The 18,917-nt window shown below is 45.7% G+C and overlaps 1 protein-coding gene across 1 annotated transcript in view; it reads left to right on the forward strand.

Annotated features, from left to right (window-relative positions):
* The window catches only part of DOP1B (DOP1 leucine zipper like protein B), a 110,623-nt gene that overhangs the window by 5,351 nt on the left and 86,355 nt on the right, over positions 1 to 18,917 (forward strand). The window contains exon 2 of the mRNA XM_060150912.1: positions 686 to 843. Within this exon, the coding sequence (XP_060006895.1) occupies positions 706 to 843 (138 nt within the window). The 5' untranslated portion in view covers positions 686 to 705. The remainder of the gene's footprint in view (positions 1 to 685; positions 844 to 18,917) is intronic.

Consider the following 18,917-nt stretch of genomic DNA (forward strand, 5'->3'; position numbering starts at 1 on the left):
AGAATCCATCAAAGAATATACAAGGGCCAGAATAAAATGATGACTGCTTGGGCCCTGGTGTGACACACCTCCGCGCAGACTCCTCACCCAGGGGCATAGAGCTGTCGGGGGCCTGACAGATAATTGGCACTTAGTAAATGAACAGGCACGCGGTGGGTTTCTGACACCACTGCTGTCAGACGCTTCACCCTTAGGTCCTTTTTTTTCCTCCTGGTTTTCTTGTAGAATATTTCCAATCCTCTCTCCGAGTCTAGTTGTAGAGGATTGGATTGCTAAACCAACTGTTCAATGAAGACCATAGATCTGCTTTTCCTTAGGTCTTGTAAATGCCCTGTGCTGGGGGGGACCGCCTGCGTTGAGAATTGCCAGTCAGCAACAACATGCAGTTAGCCACTTTGTGACTTGGCCCCTAGAATTCCTTTTGTCCATTGAGTGGAACTCTAGCGTTTTACTTCTTTCTGCTCTGTCCATTTGTCTCCCTCGGAGTCCAGGAGGGCCGGAACCGTTTATCTTTTATCTGCCATTGTGCCTGGCTCAGCAGCCTTGCTAAATATTTGAGTTGGATCACCCAGCACGTTTGTGCATAGGAACGTTTGTGGCCGTGTGTCCCCTGGGACTCTGGGCTGGGAACGCTTTTCATCCTCGAAGAGCTGCCTCATTTGTTTATTCACTGATTCCCTCTTAGATACCTTCTCTGCTGCGAGAATGGACCCAGAAGAGCAGGAGCTATTGAATGATTACAGATACAGAAATTACTCTTCTGTGATTGAAAAGGCTTTAAGAAATTTTGAGTCCTCCAGCGAATGGGCAGATCTCATATCCTCACTGGGCAAGCTCAACAAGGTATGTGGGGCAGGGAGTGTTTGGATTGCAGGGAGGCAGGGACACAGCTGTCCTTTTATTATTTCAAGGACTTGTCTTTTTAATATTACACTACATGCTGATTACAGCCATTAGATAAGAAGAACCACCGATAATTCTGTCACCCAGAGTTACCCACTATTAACCTATTGGTGTACGTTCCTCCCCTTTCAGCCCTTTTTTTTCTGAGCATAGACATGCAGTGTGGATATAGTCGATAAAAGAGCTGAACAGTCTGTTTTCTCAACAATATTTAGGTCTGAACAAGATAAATTTGTAAATTATCCAGTTATTCAAAGATGAATTGTCCTTCGTGTACTGCTTAGGGTCTTTATGACTTTTTCTTCTCCAGTCTACTTTTTTCACCATTTTACTGCAGACTGGTAACTCCTAGAAGAATAAAGGATGAAATAATTACAGAAATCTGCCCAGAAATTGTGCATGTGTTTGGACAAGGGAAAAGGGGTTGCGTCTGAGAAAACCAAAACTGGTCGCATGTGGTCTTGACCTCGCGTTCTGTGGATGGGGACCATTGTATTTTTCCATCCTGCCCAGAAGGAGGGTGACACAGTGATGCTCAAACACTCAGACGACCACTGTGACCTGTAGGAAGAAGATACCTGGGCTCGAAGAGGCTGTGCCTGGCTCCGTTACTGTCTGGCCAGGGCTCCTGGCTGTGATACCTGACTTTGGAGCCCGAGTGCCATATGGGAGCTGGGAGATGTCCAGCCTAGTCTGGGAGGTCCCCATTTCCCAGGTAACACACACCAGGGGACTCTATAACAAACCTCGCTAAAGAGAAAGAATCTGTCCGTTTACCTCTTCAAGAGACCAGGGTAGGGGGAGTGAGAATGCGAGCAGCCTGACGACGGGGGCAGCGCCTGGGCAGCCGTCCAGCACCAACCTCCTGAAAGCAGCTATCAGCACCCACAGATGGCAAAGAGGAGATAGGCAGTTATTACAGGCAGTGGCCGGGAAACTGCACGGTCTCTGCAAAGTGTATTTACAACATGTGAACATCACGGCTGGTGCTGGCTGGGGTGGAGACGTGTAATAAAACAGCAAATAAGGGCTTGAAGTGCTTTGGCTGTAGAGCTCTGACTCAGGACTTTTTCTAGCTGAAGGTAGCATTCACTGTCTTAAACGAAGGTGGGTTGCCTTTTCAGGGGAAAGCGAGAAGCCCTGGAATTGGACTTGGACAGATTCGGCTTCTTCTAGATGTTTCTCTGTTTTAGTACTTGGCTCTCCTGGAATCTAAAAACAGCATACTTTTGGGGAGAGGGGGGGTGTGTTCATTATTTTTTTGTTGAGTTAAAATTCATGTAACATAAAATTTACCGTTCAGCCATTCTGAAGTGTGCGGTTAAATGGCTTTTAGTACATTCATGATGCTGTGCGACCATCACCACTATCTAGTTCTAGGACATTTTCACCACCCCAAAGGAAACCCTCTCCATTACTCCCCTTCCCCTGTCCCTGGCAGCCACTAATCTACTTCCTGTGTCTATGAATATTTCATACAAAAGGACTGGTACAGTGATGTGATATTTTGTGTTGGGCTTCTTTCACTTAGCACGTTTCCAAGGTTCATGCGCGTTGTAGTGTGTAGCAGTACTTCATTGCTTTTTATGGCTGAATCATGTTCCATTGTATGACAGACCACATTTTGTTTATCCATTCATCAGTTGGGTTTCTACCTGTTGGCTCGTGTGACTAGTACTGTATGGATATTCATATACAAGTTTTTGTTTGAACACTATTTTCATTTCTTCCAGGTCTATACCTAGGAGTAGAATTACTCAGTCATGTGGTCATTCTATATTAAACTTATTGAGGAACCACCAAACTGTTTTCCTCAGTGACTGCCCCATTTTACATGCCCACCAGCAATGTACGAAGGCTCCAATTTCTTCTCAATCTCAGTAACACTTATTTTCAGGTTTTTTGTTTTTTTTGTGTGGTACGCGGGCCTCTCACTGTTGTGGCCTCTCCCATTGCGGAGCACAGGCTCCAGATGCGCAGGCTCAGCGGCCATGGCTCACGGGCCCAGCCGCTCTGCGGCACGTGGGATCCTCCCAGACCGGGGCATGAACCCGTGTCCCCTGCATCGGCAGGCGGACTCTCAACCACTGCGCCACCAGGGAAGCCCTCAGGGTTTTTTTTTGATGATAGCTATCCTAGTGGGTATGAAGTGGTATTTTGTGGTTTTGACTTGCATTTCCCTAATGACTAAAATTTTGAGTATCATTTCATTTGTTTATTGGCCATTTGTATATCTTCCTTGGAGAAATTCCTATTCAAGTGTTATGTCCATTTTTTAACTATGCTATTTGTCTTTTTGTTGTGATTTGTAAGAGTTCCTTATATCAATACATTCTGGGTACTGGTCCTTTACTGGATATATGATTTGCAGATTTTTTTTCCCCATTGTTTAGGCAGTCTTTTTTTTTTTTTTTTTTTTTTTTTTGCGGTACGCGGGCCTCTCCTGTGGCCTCTCCCGTTGCGGAGCACAGACTCCGGACGCGCAGGCTCAGCGGCCATGACTCACGGGCCTAGCCGCTCCGCGGCATGTGGGATCTTCCCAGACCGGGGCACGAACCCGTGTCCCCTGCATCGGCAGGCGGACTCTCAACCACTGCGCCACCAGGGAAGCCCGATAGTGTCTTTTGATGCACAAAATTTTTAAATTTTTGATGAAGTCCAATTTTAACGTTTTTTCTTCTGTTGCTTGTACTTTTGGTGAATATCTAAGAAACCATTGCCAAATCCAAGATTGTGGAGATTTACCCGTGTTTTCTTCTAAGAGTTTTATAGTTTTAATTCTTACATTTAGGTCTTTGCTTCATTTTAATTTGTGTTTTGTTTTTGTTTTTCATAGATGAATATCAAGTATGTAGTAAGGATAAAATTAACTCATAGCACACATGCAATTCAAACATGTAAAATTAAACAATCTACCATTGGGAAATACAAACAACATATGTGCCAAAACTTCTAAAAAATACATGATAAACAAAATGACCATATTATTGTATATAACCAGGGATATTAGATATCTCTGGGATGGAAGGGGGTGGGTTTGGGGCATGTGCATGCATTCTGATGTTCTGGAAACATTTTCTTTTTCTTTAAATTTAATTTTTTATTTTATATTAGAGTATAGTTGATTTACAATGTTGCATTAGTTTCAGGTGCATAGCAAAGTGATTCAGTTATACATATATCCATTCTTTTTTAGATTCTTTTCCCATATAGGTTATTTCAGATTACTGAGTAGAGTTCCCTGTGCTATACAGTACGTCCTTGTTGATTATCTGTTTATATATAGTAGTGTGTATATGTTAATCCCAAACTCCTGATTTATCCCTCCCCCCACCTTTCCCCTTTGGTAACCATCAGTTTGTTTTTGAAGTCTGAGTCTGTTTCTGTGTGTAATTAAGTTCATTTGTATCATTTTTTTTTAAGATTCCACATATAAGTGATATCATATGATATTTGTCTTTGTCTGACTTACTTCATTAGTATGGTAATCTCTAGGTCCATCCATGTTGCTGAAAATGGTATTATTTCATTCTTTTTTTACAGCTGATATTCCATTGTATATATGTACCACATTTTCTTTATCCATTCCTTTGTCGGTGGACATTTAGGTTGCTTCCATTGTCTTGGCTATTGTAGCTAGTGCTTCAGTGAACATTTCAGTGCATGTATCTTTTCTTTTTTTTTTTCTGGCCACGCTGTGTGGCATGCAGGATCTTAGTTCCCCGACCAGGGATCAAAACCGTGCCCCCTGCATTGGAGAGAACAGTCTTAACCACTAGACCTCCAGGGAAGTCCCCCACCCCCTTTTTTTTGCATGTGTCTTTTCGAATTATGCTTTTCTCTGGGTATATGCCCAAGAGTGGGATTGCTGGGTCATATGGGTCATATTTTTAGTTTTTTAAGGAACCTCCATACTGTTCTCCATAGTGGCTGTATCAATTTACATTCCCACCAACAGCACAAGAGGGTTCCCTTTGCTCCACACCCTGTCCAGCATTTATTGTTTGTAGACTTTTTGATGATGGCCATTCTGACTGAGTTAATTTTGTACATGGCGTGAGGTGGGGCTCCAACTTCATTCTTTTGTGTGTGGAAATCCAGTCGTTTTGCGTGTGCAAAGCCATCTGTTGAAGAGACTGTCCTTTTGAAGGGTCTTGGAATCCCAATTAACTATAGAGAGATGGATTTAATTCTGGACTTTCATTTTTTTCATTGATTTATATGTTTATCCTTATGCCAATACCACACATTTTGATTATTGTAGCTTTGTAGTAAGTTTTGAAGTGGGGAAGTAAGAGTCCTTCAACTTTGTTGTTTTTTTTTTAAGAATTGTTCTGGATTCCTTGAAATTCTATATGAATTTTAGGATCAGCTTGTCCATTTCTGCAAAAAAGCCAAGTGGGATTTTGATAGGGATTGCATTGATTCTGTAGATCACTTTGGGGAGTATTGCCGTATTAACAGTATTGTCTTCTAATCGATGAACACAGAATGTCTTTCCATTTATTTAGGAACATGTATATTTTGAGGCAGGTAAAATTATAAACTTGGAAAGTGCAGTTCTTGAGCATTGAGGTATTCTGTGAAACAGGCTTTGTTTCGGTGTACCTGAAAAACTTTCAGAAATGTTTAATCATTTTAACCCAACCCAGGTTATTGAGTACAGTTGAATCTTTCTTTAAGGAACTTTGAAAGCATTAGCCATTCATTCTTTCAGTGGCCATCTGAGTGCCTAAAATGTGCCAGTAGGCGCCGGGGTGCAGCAGAATTGACAAGACCGTGCCCTCGTTCTGGTGGGGATGGGGGAAGCTGGATGATAAAACAGACGTGTTGTTAGGTGGTGGTGAGTGCTGTGGGAACCGTGAAGAAGGGAAGGGAGGGTGAGGGTTGCTGAGCCGATGCCGTTTGACCAAGCCCAGGGGCTCTGGTGTGTCTGAGGCCAGGGAGGTTGCCACAGAGCAGGCGAGGGATGGGGAGAGTGTCGGAAACGAGGCTGCAGAGGAAAGGGGTGGGGAGGACGTCTGATCGTGTCGGTCCTTTAAAGCTGGAGTCTGACAGTGGCCCCTGAGCTGGGGGCGGCTGCCCGGCAGAGTGCCACAACCTGGCTTCCCTTTTAGGTGCTAGAACCATTTCCAGCTGCTCTACTGGGTGGGGCCGGGCAGAAGCAGGGAGACCATTTAGGAGCTGTTGCTGTAACGTAGATGGGCCAGCAGGGACGTGTTTGGATTCTGCATGTACTTTGAAGGTGTTGCTAACAGGCTTTGTTCGCGGAGCGGATGTGGGATATAAGGGGAAAAGAGGAGTCCAGCATGACTTGCAGGTTTCTGCAAGGTTTTTGGCTTGAGAAGCTGAAAGGATGTGATAGGGAGGCTGGGCAGGGAGACCAGGGGCTCCCGTTGGAAGGTGTTAGTTTTTTTTTTTTTTTTTGCGGTACGTGGGCCTCACACTGCCACGGTCTCTCCTGTTGCGGAGCACAGGCTCTGTACGCGCAGGCTCAGTGGCCATGGCTCACGGGCCCAGCCGCTCCGCGGCACGTTAGGATCCCCCAGACCGGGGCACGAACCCGCGTCCCCTGCATTGGCAGGCGGACTCCCAACCACTGCGCCACGAGGGAAGCCCAAAGATGTTAGTTTGAGTGTCTGGAAGATGTTCCAGTGTGATGTCCATGGGCTGTGGGATACGAGTTGTATTGGATAAGCGTTTTAAAAAGACAACTTTTTGTTGTCAGCCAATTCCATGTAACCCCGCTTTGTGTCCTCTTTGCGCCAGCTTCCTGTCCTCTGCTGCAATGATTAGGTAATGAGGATGAGTGGCCCCCTTGATGAATTTGCAAGATGTCGGTGGGATGAGGGCGACACCGTCGTCTGTCCCTCCCCCAGCCTTGCCGATGACATCTGTAGAGAGCGCACTGTGCTGAGGACCTGGTGTGCATCCTCGTATAGACTCACAGCATGTCTTGAGATTGGACCCAGACTAAGCAACTTGTGCAAGATCATAGCCGGCAAATAGCAGAGGGAGGACCCAGACCCTGTCTGCTGGCCTCCAACACGGTGCTCTGGAGCAGGGCCCCCAGCTATTTTCATGTCAGTATCTGTGGCTCACGTAAGGGGTCAGGGATGCACCTCTTTGCTTTCTTCATTAGCCAAACGAGGCAGATCCGATTATTAGCCCCATTTTACTGGTGAAGCCCCCTGTCATATGGCTGCTCAGTGGTTGTTAGGGGTTGAATTGTGTCCTCCAAAATAGACCTGTCGTAACCCCCAGTATCTCAGAGTGTGGCCTTATTTGGAGATCTGATCTTTACAGAGCCTGTCCAGTTAAGACGAGGTCATTATCCAGGATGACTGTGTCCTTATAAAAGGGGGAAATTTGGACCCAGACACAGACATGCAGAGAGGGAAGACGCCATGAGAGAATGAAGGCAGAGATCCGGGGGATGCAGTTAAAAGCCAAGGAATGCCAAGATTGCCAGCCAACTGCCGGAGGATAGAAGAGCAGCCTGGAGCAGATTGTCCCTCACAGCCTCAGAAGGAGCCGGCCCTGCCGACAGCTTCATCTCAGGCTCCTGGCCTCCATTTCTGTTGTTGTAGGCCTCCCTGCGGGTGGTGCTTTGTTACAGAAACCCTGGCAAACTGATACAGTGGTAGAACCACTGTATACTGAAGACTTAGGTGCTTGGGACCCAGCACTGAATACACGGTTCCTGCTCTCATGGAACCTAAGGCTTTGCTGGTAGCAGACAAACAGCGAAAAAATACGTGCCGTTGGGGGCTGAATGCTAAGAGGAGAAGTTAACGAGGAGAGCTGGTAGCGAGGAAGGAGGATGGGATGCTAGTTCAGGCAGAGACGGCTCTCTGATAATGTGACATTGGAGATTTGAGCAGGGGCCCGGATGCGTCGAGCTAGCTGGTGGGGAGGCCATCTGGGGCACCGGCCTGAGTCCAGGGTCCAGCAGGGGGCGGGCGTGGCTGGAGAGGAGAGGTGATAGGGGTTGAGGGAGGAGAGGTAGCCAGGGCAGTCCACCGGGCTTTGTCCTGCGATGGAGGGACGCCACTGAGCTTCCAGGAAGGCTTTGAGCAAGGTGACCCATCGCTGCCTTTCTCCGTAGAGGAATCCCTCTGGCTGATGCATGGGGAATGAGCCTGATCACGGGAGCCTGGGGGTGGGAGTGGGCAGCCTCGGCACCCGCATCAGAGTTACTGGATGTGGAGGGTTTGGGAAGGTGCTGGAGAGAGCGAGCCTTGATCAGCTTAGCGATCACTTACTTCTGGGAGACTCGTGACTTCTGCATTCAAGGGTACCTGATAGGAGTTGATGTGAATAAAAAATTTTCTTAAGGCTTTTGTGATGCTTAGACTTCTTGGACTCTTGTGTGGACACACAAATTCAGTGAGTGAATTAGTGACGAATTAGTAAAAAATGCAAGCAGAAACAATATCGTGGTGTGCAAAGTTAGGTGCAGTTGTGTTCTAATTAAGGTGGACGATTGCAAGTTATAAAACACAAACCGTATACTCAACAGCAGAAGTGTATCTGGCTCAACTTGACAAGAGAAAACTGAACCCCAAGAGGTTTTGGTTTGTCGGACTATAGACAGGTTCTAATTGTATTATTTCTAAAACTTGCTAAACTTTCAGTATCATGTTTAGAATCTTTCTGTATTATGGAAAAGTTTATCTTTGATAGTTTTATGTGTATCAACCTGAACAGGGTAATTTTTGCTTCGTTGTTTATCTGAGACTTCAAGCTGTCACCTTTCACGGATCATTTTTAGATAAATTTTAATCAAGGGCATTTGAGCCCTGTGAACCCAACCACTGTACCAAGCCTGGGGTAGAACTTGGATTATGGAAATGAAGGATAGTTTATTTAAACTCTGTACATTTAAAAAACCTTAGCACTGAAGCTTCTTTAAAAATAAAAAATCGTAATGGTTCTGAATGAACCACGTTTTTTGGGGGGGATTTTTTGCTGCTTTTATTCAGTATCCCACTATTTCACAAAATGGCCAGATAGCAGGTGACGTGCATGAGTGGCCAGATAGCAGGTGACGTGCATGAGTAGCAAGGGAAATAGGTCTTGGGTATTGTTAAGTGTTTCATCTTCTAAAGTCTTAACGCTGAACGACAAGCACCTGCTTTTTTTTTTTTTTTTTTTTTTTTTTGCGGTATGCGGGCCTCTCACTGTTGTGGCCTCTCCCGTTGTGGAGCACAGGCTCCGGACGCGCAGGCTCAGTGGCCATGGCTCACCGGCCCAGCCGCCATGGCTCACCAGCCCAGCCGCTCCACAGCATGTGGGATCTTCCCGGACCGGGGCACGAACCTGTGTCCCCTGCATCGGCAGGCGGACTCGCAACCACTGCGCCACCAGGGAAGCCCGCACCTGCTTTTTAAAGCGGAGCTTCCTTGTTGTGGCATGATGGGAAGAAGGTGGCTGGAGCTCGGAGACCAGGTGAACTGTTCTGGCTCTTTACAGATCAGCTCCAAGACCTCGTCTACCTAAACACTTGATGAGTCTCACCTGGATCCTGACGTTTACCCGCGCCCTGATAACTGCTTCTCTGTTAAATAGCATTAGTTCAGATAAAGCCTCTTTGGTTTGGGGTCTTTGTTAGTTTGCTAGGGCTGCCATAACAAAATACCACAGACTGGGTGGCTGCAAGGACAGAACTTGATTTCCTCTAAGGTCTGGGGGCCGGACGTCCAAGGTGAAGGTGTCGGCAGATTTGGTTTCTTCTGAGGCCTCTCTCCTTGGCTTGCCGATGGCTGCCTGTCGCTGTGTCCTCTTCTCCTTGTGTGTCTGTGTCCTAATCTCCTCTTCTTAGAAGGCCACCAGTCAGTCATATTGGATACCACCTATATGACCTCATTTTACCTTGGTCACCTCTTCAAGGACCCTGTCTCCAAATACATCCACATTCTGAGGTACCGGGGATCAGGGTTTCAACATACGAATCTTGGGGACACAGTTCAGCCCATAACAGGGTATGATAATGAACTGCAATTTGTCCCTCCACATATGAACTATTTAAAAAAGTTCATTTCTGGTGGAAGCCCAGGTGGCTTTTCATCACGTGCCCATGGAAGAGTAGAGCGTTATTTATTTAATCTTTTTTTACTGCCCTGGAGCACTGTGGAGAACTTCAGCTCTTGTGTGTATAGTAATACAGGATGTGCCCGGAACTTCCGAGTCCCTCAGGGCAGCCCTCCGGACTGCCTCAGTCCACTGGGGCTGCTGTGACAATACCACAGCCTGGGGGGCTTATCGACAACAGACATTTGTTTCTCACTGTTCTGGAGGCTGAAGCCAAGGTCAAGGTGTAGACAGATTCAGTGTCTAGTAAGGGCCCTCTTCCTCGTTCACATTGGCTGTCTTCGGTTGTGTCCTCACGTGGTGGAAGGGGCAGAGATCCCACTCTCGAGGGCTCCACCCTCATGACCTAATCACCTCCCAAAGGCCCACCTCCTAAGACCATCACACGGAGGGGACACAGACATCTAGACCATGACCCTGATGACTTGTGCCCCACGTGACTGCACCTCAGCGGCTCTGCACCAGCTTCTTTGTGGGGCTCTTTGCGGGGTGTCTTTTAGGGGAGTCCAGCCCTCCAGGTTGGGCTTCCCCATCTGTCTCCCTGTGAGGACCCTCTCAGTCCTCCTCCCACTGAGACACAGTCAGAATTGCTGCCTGTGATCCCTGCTGGACCAGACTCTGCTTAGCAAGTGAGCTGGAGTCAGGCCATGAGCCCCTCTCAGCCCACGTGATGCCTGCTTCCATCTTGTCGACTCACTTTTGGGCCCCCATCTGGTAGAGAAATGGTGTCTCAGTTTAGGGCATTTATTTTAGTCATTTTCCAGCAACCTATTGCTGCTGTCTGGGGTGGTGACCTTGAGGGTAGAAGGTGTCAGATAAATGGGGTGTCAGGGTCATATTGGAAAGTCATGGGCGTAAATGCCTTCTGAGAAGAGACCAAACTTAAAGGATGTTGTTGGCAATTACTGACTCCTTTCACCTGTAAATAAAGTAGATCCCGCACCTCTGCCGGAGGTGGTGAGCACAGCGCCCACTTGTTTCTGGCAGTGTTCTGATCTTCTTGGCACTGGGACTTGAGAGATGCAGCTAATAGAACTCCCATTCCTAATGCGTGAAGGCTGCCCCATCCTGTGCCACTGTTCTATCATCCTTCTTTTTGTGGGTGATGCCCTAGGTGGCATCCTTGCTTCTTCCCCTACCCCAGGTTCTCCAGAAGGAGCTGAGAACTGGCAGGCGCTTTGCTGTTCAGTGTTGAGAGAATGGCCTCACCGTGAGCCACTCAGACACCATAAGGCTGACATGGTCCTTCTGGAAAAGTGCATTTCTTTTTGCTGAAGGGAGTCTGATAGGCTGCCAATAATTGATAGCTAGGATAATCTATTTATTTTGCATCTGAGCCAAGGATTTTTTCTTTTCTTTTTTTTTTTTTTGCTGGTCTTCCTTTCAGATCTGCTGGAGGGATGGAAATAGTCCAGATTTGGACAGGTGAATTAGTCTTCCAGTAATCTTATGACAAAAGCTCATCTGAAAAAAAAAAAGGCTCATCTAGCAGAAGTGAGTTTATGGATAAGGAAAAGGGCTGTGGTTTCCTTGCGTGTTATAAACACTGTCAAAAAAGCTAAGAAACCAGAAATATCATGTCAGGACTGAACTGTGTCGTCCCCCTAACCCCCACCTCAGCCACCAAATGCATACATCAGAGCACCCCCTAGTGTGACCGTATCTGGAGATAGGTTTTCGGGAGGTAAGGTTAAATGAACTCATAAGCGTGAGGCCCTAATCCAGTAGGACTGTGGCCTTAGAAGAGCGAGCTCTCCCCTCCACATGAGGACACAGCGAGAAGGCACCATCTACAAACCAGGAGAACTGAGTCAGTCGGTACCTTGATCTGGGACTTCCAGTCTCCAGAATGGTGAGAAATACATTTCTGTTGTTTAAACCACCTAACCTGTGGTATTTTGTTACGGCAAACTAATACAGAAGGAAATAAGTTTAAGCTGGGCTATTTTTCAAAAAGGACGACTGATTGAACATGAACACCATTATACAAGCTTGCATCTGAGCAGGCATTCCCATTTAGTTATCTTTTTAAATGGTCTTCTCTTTTTTCCCTTTTTTTTACAATTTTGTTGTACAATAAACTACACGTATATAAAGTGTATAATGGTTGAGTTCTGATGTGTGGATATCCCTATGAAACCGTCACCATATAAGATAATGAGCATGTATCCGTCACCCCCAGAAGTTTCTTCCTGGCCTTTTGTGGTCCCTCCTCCCTCCCTCCCCTCTCTCCCCCATCCCCAGGCAACTGCTGATCTGCCTTCTATCACCATCGACTAGTTTGCATTTTCTAAAATTTTATATAAACAGACTCATACGGTATACACTCTTTTTTTTTTTTCCTGGTCTGCTTTCTTTTCGCTCAGCCAAGCTATTCTGAGAGTCATCCAAGTCCTATGTATTGATAGTTTTTGCCTTTTTACTACTGAGTAGGGTTTTGTGGATATACACCATTTATTTATCCATTTGCCTGTTAATGGACATCGAGTTGCTTCCAGTAGGTATATATTTAACTTTAAAAAACTGCCAAATTGGGCTTCCCTGGTGGCACAGTGGTTGAGAGTACGCCTGCTGATGCAGGGGACACGGGTTCGTGCCCTGGTCCGGGAAGATCCCACATGCTGCGGAGCGGCTGGGCCCGTGAGCCATGGCCGCTGAGCCTGCGTGTCCGGAGCCTGTGCTCCACAACGGGAGAGGCCACAGCAGTGAGAGGCCCGCGTACTGCAAAAAAAAAAAAAAACCTGCCAAATTGTTTTCCAAAGTGTCATTTTACACCAGCAGTTACGAGGACTGCAGTTCTTCCGTATTCTTGCCAACACTTGGTATGGGCAGTCTTTTTTTTAAGTTGAAGTATAGTTGATTTCCAATATTTTATTAGTTTCAGTTGTACAGCATAGTGATTCAGTATTTTTACAGAGTATACCTCATTAAAAGTTATTATAGGATAATGGCTTTAATTCCCTGAACTGTACAATATATCATTGTTGCTTATCTATTTTATACATAATAGTTTGTATCTTAATCCCATACCCCTAATTTGCCCCTCACCCCTTTCCTCTTCCCTTTGGTAACCACTAGTTTGTTTTCTATATCTGTGAGTCTGTTTCTGTTTTAGGTATACATTCATTTGTATTTTGTTTAGATTCCACATATAAGTGATATCACAACACTTGTCTTTCTCTCTCTCTGACTTATCTCACTAAGAATAATATTCTGTAGGTCCATCCACATTGCTGAAAATGGCAGAAATTCATTCTTTTTTTCAGTTGAGTAATATTCCATTGTGTGTATGTATGTGTATATATCACTGTGTGTATATCTTCTGTATCCACACCACATCTTCTGTATCTATTCGTCTGTTGATGGGCATTTAGGTTGCTTCCATGTCTTGGCTATTGTAGACAGTGCTGCTGTGAACACTGGGGTACATGTATCTTTTCAAATTAGTGTTTTCATTTTATCCAGCTATATACTCAGGAATAGAATTGCTGGATCATATGGTAACTCTGTTTTTAGTTTTAGTTTAGGGACCTCCACACTGTTTTCCATAGTGGCTGCACCAACTTACATTCCCACCAACAATGTATGAGGGTTCCCTTTTCTCCACATCCTAGCTAGCATTTATTTGTAAACTTTTTGATGATAGCCACTCTAACAGGTATGAGGTGATACCTCATTGTGGTTTTGATTTGAATTTCTCTAATAATTAGCCATGTTGAGCATCTTTTCATGTGCCTGTTAGCCATCTGTATGTTTTCTTTGGAAAAATGTCTGTTGAGGTCTTCTGCCTGTTTTTTTGATTGGGTTGTTTGTGGGTTTGTTTTTCTTTCTTTCTTTTTTTTTTTGACATTGAGTTGTCTGAGCTCTTTGTATATTTTGGATATTAACCTCTTGTCAGTGATATCATTTCCAAACATTTTCTCCCATTCTGTAGGTTGTCTTTTTGTTTTGTTGATGGTTTCCTTTGCCGTACAAAAGCTTTTAAGTTTAATTACGTCCCACTTGTTTATTTTTGCTTTTATTTCTTTTGCCTTAAGAGGCAGATCCAGAAAAATATTGGTATGATTTATGGCAGAGTGTTCTGCCTATGTTCTCTTCTAAGAGTTTTACAGTTTCAGGTCTTTACATTTAATCCATTTTGGTCTTTAATCCATTTTGAGTTCATTTTTGTATATAGTGTGAGGTAATATTCTAATCTCATTGTTTTACATGTGGCTGTGCAGTTTTCCCAGCAACACTTATTGAAGAGACTGTCTTTTCTCCATTGTATAGTCTTGCCTTCTTTGTCATAGATTAATTGACCATAGGTGTGTGGGTCTGTTTCTTGGCCCTTTATTCTGTTCCATTGATCTGTGTGTCTGTTTTTGTGCCAGTACTATGCTGCTTTGATAACTGTAGCTTTGTAGTATAGTCTGAAGTCTGGGAGGGTGATTCCTCTAGCTTTGTTCTTTTTTTCTCAGGATTGCTCTGGCAATTCAGGGTCTTTGTGGTTCCATATGAATTTTAGGATTATTTGTTCTAGTTCTGTGAGAAATGTTCTGGGTAACTTGATAGGGATCACATTCAATCTGTAGATTGCTTTGGGTAGTATGGCCATTTTCACAGTATTAATTCTTCCAATCCAAGAGCACGTGGGTTCGATCCCTGGTCAGAGAACTAGATCCCATATGCATGCCACAACTAAGAGATCCTGCATGCCGCAACTAAAGATTCTGTATGCTGCAATGAAGATCTGGCCCAGCCGAAATAAATAAATATTAAAAAAAGAAAGTTCATGATCATTGTAAATTTTTGTTTTGTTTTTTAAATTATTTTTTGGCTGCATTGGGTCTTCGTTGCTGCGCATGGGCTTTCTAGTTGCGGTGAGCGGGGGCTACTCTTCATTGTGGTGCATGGGCTTCTCGTTGCGGTGGCTTCTCTTGTTGTGGAGCATGGGTTCCAGGCACGCGGGCTTCAGTAGTTGTGGTACGTGGGCTCGGTAGTTGTGGCTCACGGGCCATAGAGCGCAGGCTCAGTAGTTGTGGCACACAGGCTTCATTGCTCCATGGCAGGTGGGATCTTCCCGGACCAGGGCTCGAACCTGTGTCCCCTGCATTGGCAGGTGGATTCTTAACCACTGCACCGTCAGGGAAGCCCTGTAAATTTGTTTTAGTCCTATGGAAATACAGCACAAAGAGAGCTCTGAAAATCTGCACTGTTTCTTTGTATGTAATAGCAAAAAAAATTGGAAATGACCACCCTCAGTAGGGGAGTGGCAGTAGGATAAAACATGACACAACAGCATCCAACTGTAGTTACTAACTCGAAACTACATATGCAGCATCCAACTGTAGTTACTAACATGAAAGATGCCCACAGTAAAGTAAGGGGGCAAAAAAAGACAGGTCAAACCGTTCATGTATAGCGGTGTTGTGCGTGTGTGTTTGTGTGTGTGCGTGTGTGTGTATGTGTTTATGTAAAAGAAGAAAGGAGTGAAAGGGGATTGTATAGGAGTGGACAAGATCTAGAAGCCCTTTGTTGTTGGCCTAGTTTACTTCCAGTTTCCATAACTCTAAAGGAGGCTCTAATGAGCATCTTTCTGCCTGTGGCTATTTTTGTAAGGTATGTCTCCCGTGGTGGAGCTGCTATGTCAGTGAATGTAGAGTTAAATCTCTGGACACACAGCTTTATTTTGTGTGGACTTTATTTTGCTCCACTAATTAAATTGTCTGCACGGTGCCAGAGCCATGCCTTTCAGCTGCTGTGTTTACGTCTTTATCTGGCAGGACCGTGCTCTCCACCCCAGCCTAACCACTCTTCTATTCCAGAATTTTTCTACCATTCCCAGGCAGTCTTCTTCCAGATGAACTTCAGAATCATTTGCAAAGCTTTTTAAAACTCTTATGGGGCTTCCCTGGTGGCGCAGTGGTTGAGAGTCTGCCTGCCGATGCATGGGGCGTGGGTTCGTGCCCCGGTCTGGGAAGATCCCACATGCCGCGGAGCGGCTGGGCCTGTGAGCCATGGCCGCTGAGCCTGCACGTCCAGAGCCTGTGCTCCGCAACGGGAGAGGCCACAACAGTGAGAGGCCCGCATACTGCAAAAAAAAAAAAAAAAAAAAAAGCATTCACTTAGGTTCCTAAGCATTGAATTGTTCTTCTTATGTAAGTCCTTCTTGTGTCTTAAATATATTAGAATTTATACATGTATTTCTGCTGTTATCAGTGAGGTTATTTTCCACTATATGTTTTAACTGGTTGTTGCCTCGCAGGAAACTATCAATTTATAGAATTTGGAAACCAGCCAACCTAGTGAATTTATTTCTAAGTTTTTTCAGCTAATTGTGTTGAGTTCTTTGGGTAGACAGGTGTACATATCATCAACCAGCCCTGAGTTTGTGTTTTGTTAGCATTTTCTGGAATAAGGTTAAATAATAATGATACTATCAGTGTATCAGTAACACTAATGTTAGCTGCTGTAACAAAGAAGTCCAAAAATTCAGTGCCACCATAAGACTGAAGTTTCTCGCTCATGGATCAGTTCTGCATGCTGGTCCAGATTGGGCAGCTCTCTTCCATATGGTCATTCCAGAGACTCAAGCCAGGGACTCTGCCATCTTTAACACATGCCTTCCAGAGTTGCTCTATTCACCGCCGCTCTGTCCCACAGGAAGGAGGAAGAGCGTGTAGGTGCATGCTTAGACCTTAATGGCACATGTTACTTCCACTCATATCTTCAAGGGAGGAAAATATCGGCTGGTCCAGCAGCCCTGGCCCAGCTGTACCCTTTAGCACAGGAGGGGACTTGATTTAGGTGGGCGGTCCTCATCCCTGCTCCTACCTGGCGTGCACTAATCTTAATGGGAGTGCCTCCGCCCTGCAGATCCATCGTATTGCTTGTCTCATCAGGGATAAGCTTGTTCCTTATTTACTAACCTTAATAACTTCTTATCTTTATATGACAAGAAGTATATGTCATTTCACGACCTCATCAGTTGGTAACGTATTCATTGTGGTTTTCCCAAGCAGCACAGTTCTGTCTTACATTTTACTCACGTGCTTTTGGTGATTATTATCTGGCTTAAGCCAGATTCTCCCAGTGCCTGAGATATGCCTTGGAAGTAAATTTGTTGGAAGGTGTGCTGATTCAGATGTTGTGGGGTGAAGGAAGGAACACCGAGCTTGGGGGCAGAGCACCAGGGTTCATGGTCAGACTGACCACTTCTCAGTTTGGGGCAGATGTGCTGGTTGCCACCCACTCAGCCCCCTCTTCCTTCTTGTCAAAAGAACCCAGGTATGTTTAGGGGTCAGGTGGTAAAGTGCTACAGGGTGGTAGCCCCCATCTTCCAGCCCCACTGGTGAATATTATTGTTTGAGGACTTAATCCTAGTCATTCTATTTTCCTATAGACACAGGCACATGACCTTGTCTGGCCATGAGATGTGGCCGGCCGGCTTCTGGAAAGGATTGCCTCTAATACAGAGAGACAAAAAAAGGAACAAACTTTTTTTTTTTTACTGCTCTCTGTAGCCATGTGAGAATTTAATGCCTGATATGTGACAGATATCTGAGGTTATGGCAGGAAAAGACTGAAGATAAGTCAATTCACCGTTGGGAGCATATAAGCATGAAAAGGTTTGGGTTCTTTTAGGATGTCGTTGAGCCCTTGCATGAACCAAACGCAGAAGTAGGCTCCTCTAGACCGGGGTTTCTCAGCCTCGGCACTGGTGACCTTCTCCGATGGGGCTGGGGTGCTGTCCTGTTCATTGTAGGGTGTTTATCAGCATCTTGGTCTCTGTCCCCCAGATGCCAGGAGCACCCCATCTCCCCTACTGTGACAGCCAGAAATGTCTCCAGACGTTGTCAAATGTCCCTTGGGGGAAAAATTACCCCAGTCTGAGAACCCCTGCTTTGGACTTTTGGTTGTGAGGTGGCAGATTTCTCCACTGAGACTTGTATAGTCAGATATCCTGTTCTTTACATCCAAAAGCTTCCTAACTGATCTGCAGCCTTGGACCGTCCTAACCCAGGGGGAGCCTGTTTCCTCTGCGAGCTGATGCAGGCACCCTTGTTTCTTGACAGTAGAGGCGGGTGTGTGCCCTTAAACGTGCAGCATGTCCTGTGCTGATCTGTGCCCTTGCCGTTGGCATTCCTGTGGTCCTCACTGGAATCAGGCCTTTCTGGAGTAGCTGCCGAAGATTTCCTGTCTCCCCATCTGCGCAGGTTTCATCCTAAGTACAGAACTTCCTCATATTTCTGAGGAGATCGTGTTCTTCCAGCACCTGCTTTATGCCAGCCACACGTCTGCCTCTCGGTTCTGAGTGTCCCAGGCAGTTTTACAGCTGCTGGGGTTTGGAGAGAGAGGCAGCGTTCCCGTTATTTTTCACACCTAGAATCCTCCAAAATCAGTGCCCTGTGACTCCTTTTACTGATAAAGACACCGAACGAAGCTCAGACTCTTCTGCGTACAGTGTTTCAGCCCAGCCAGCACCCCTGCAAAGCCCATGGGGCTGGGGGGTGGCACGTGGACATGAGGGAGGGCCGAGGACCGGCACTGCATTCAGCAAAGAATAAAGTCTGGAAACAGAAAGCGCTGGGAAGCATCACAGTAGCCCCTGAAGTTCCTATGTGGGAGACAGGGAACGTAGGTGTCAATGGTGAGAGCGAGTGACTTTTACAATCTAAATGTAATAAATTCAGAAGGGGGAGAAGAGCCATGTTTGAGCACGTGTGTTGTAGCCTGCCTTCTGTGAGGTAGCGAAGCATTTGTTGTGATGTTTCAAGACGTGGTTTTCTGACCTAGCGTTAGATTCCTGAGTCGTGTTAGCCAGGAGCCTGGGATGGCCCCCGGTGCTATGTCCCACGTGCGTGCGCATGTGTGTGTACATGTGGGTACGTGTGTGTGATCCTGATGCCCTGCGGGGTGGAAGTGGAGTGAATACCCTG

The sequence above is a fragment of the Lagenorhynchus albirostris genome, chromosome 5 (assembly GCF_949774975.1).
Source record: "Lagenorhynchus albirostris chromosome 5, mLagAlb1.1, whole genome shotgun sequence".
In the NCBI taxonomy this organism is placed as follows: domain Eukaryota; kingdom Metazoa; phylum Chordata; class Mammalia; order Artiodactyla; family Delphinidae; genus Lagenorhynchus; species Lagenorhynchus albirostris.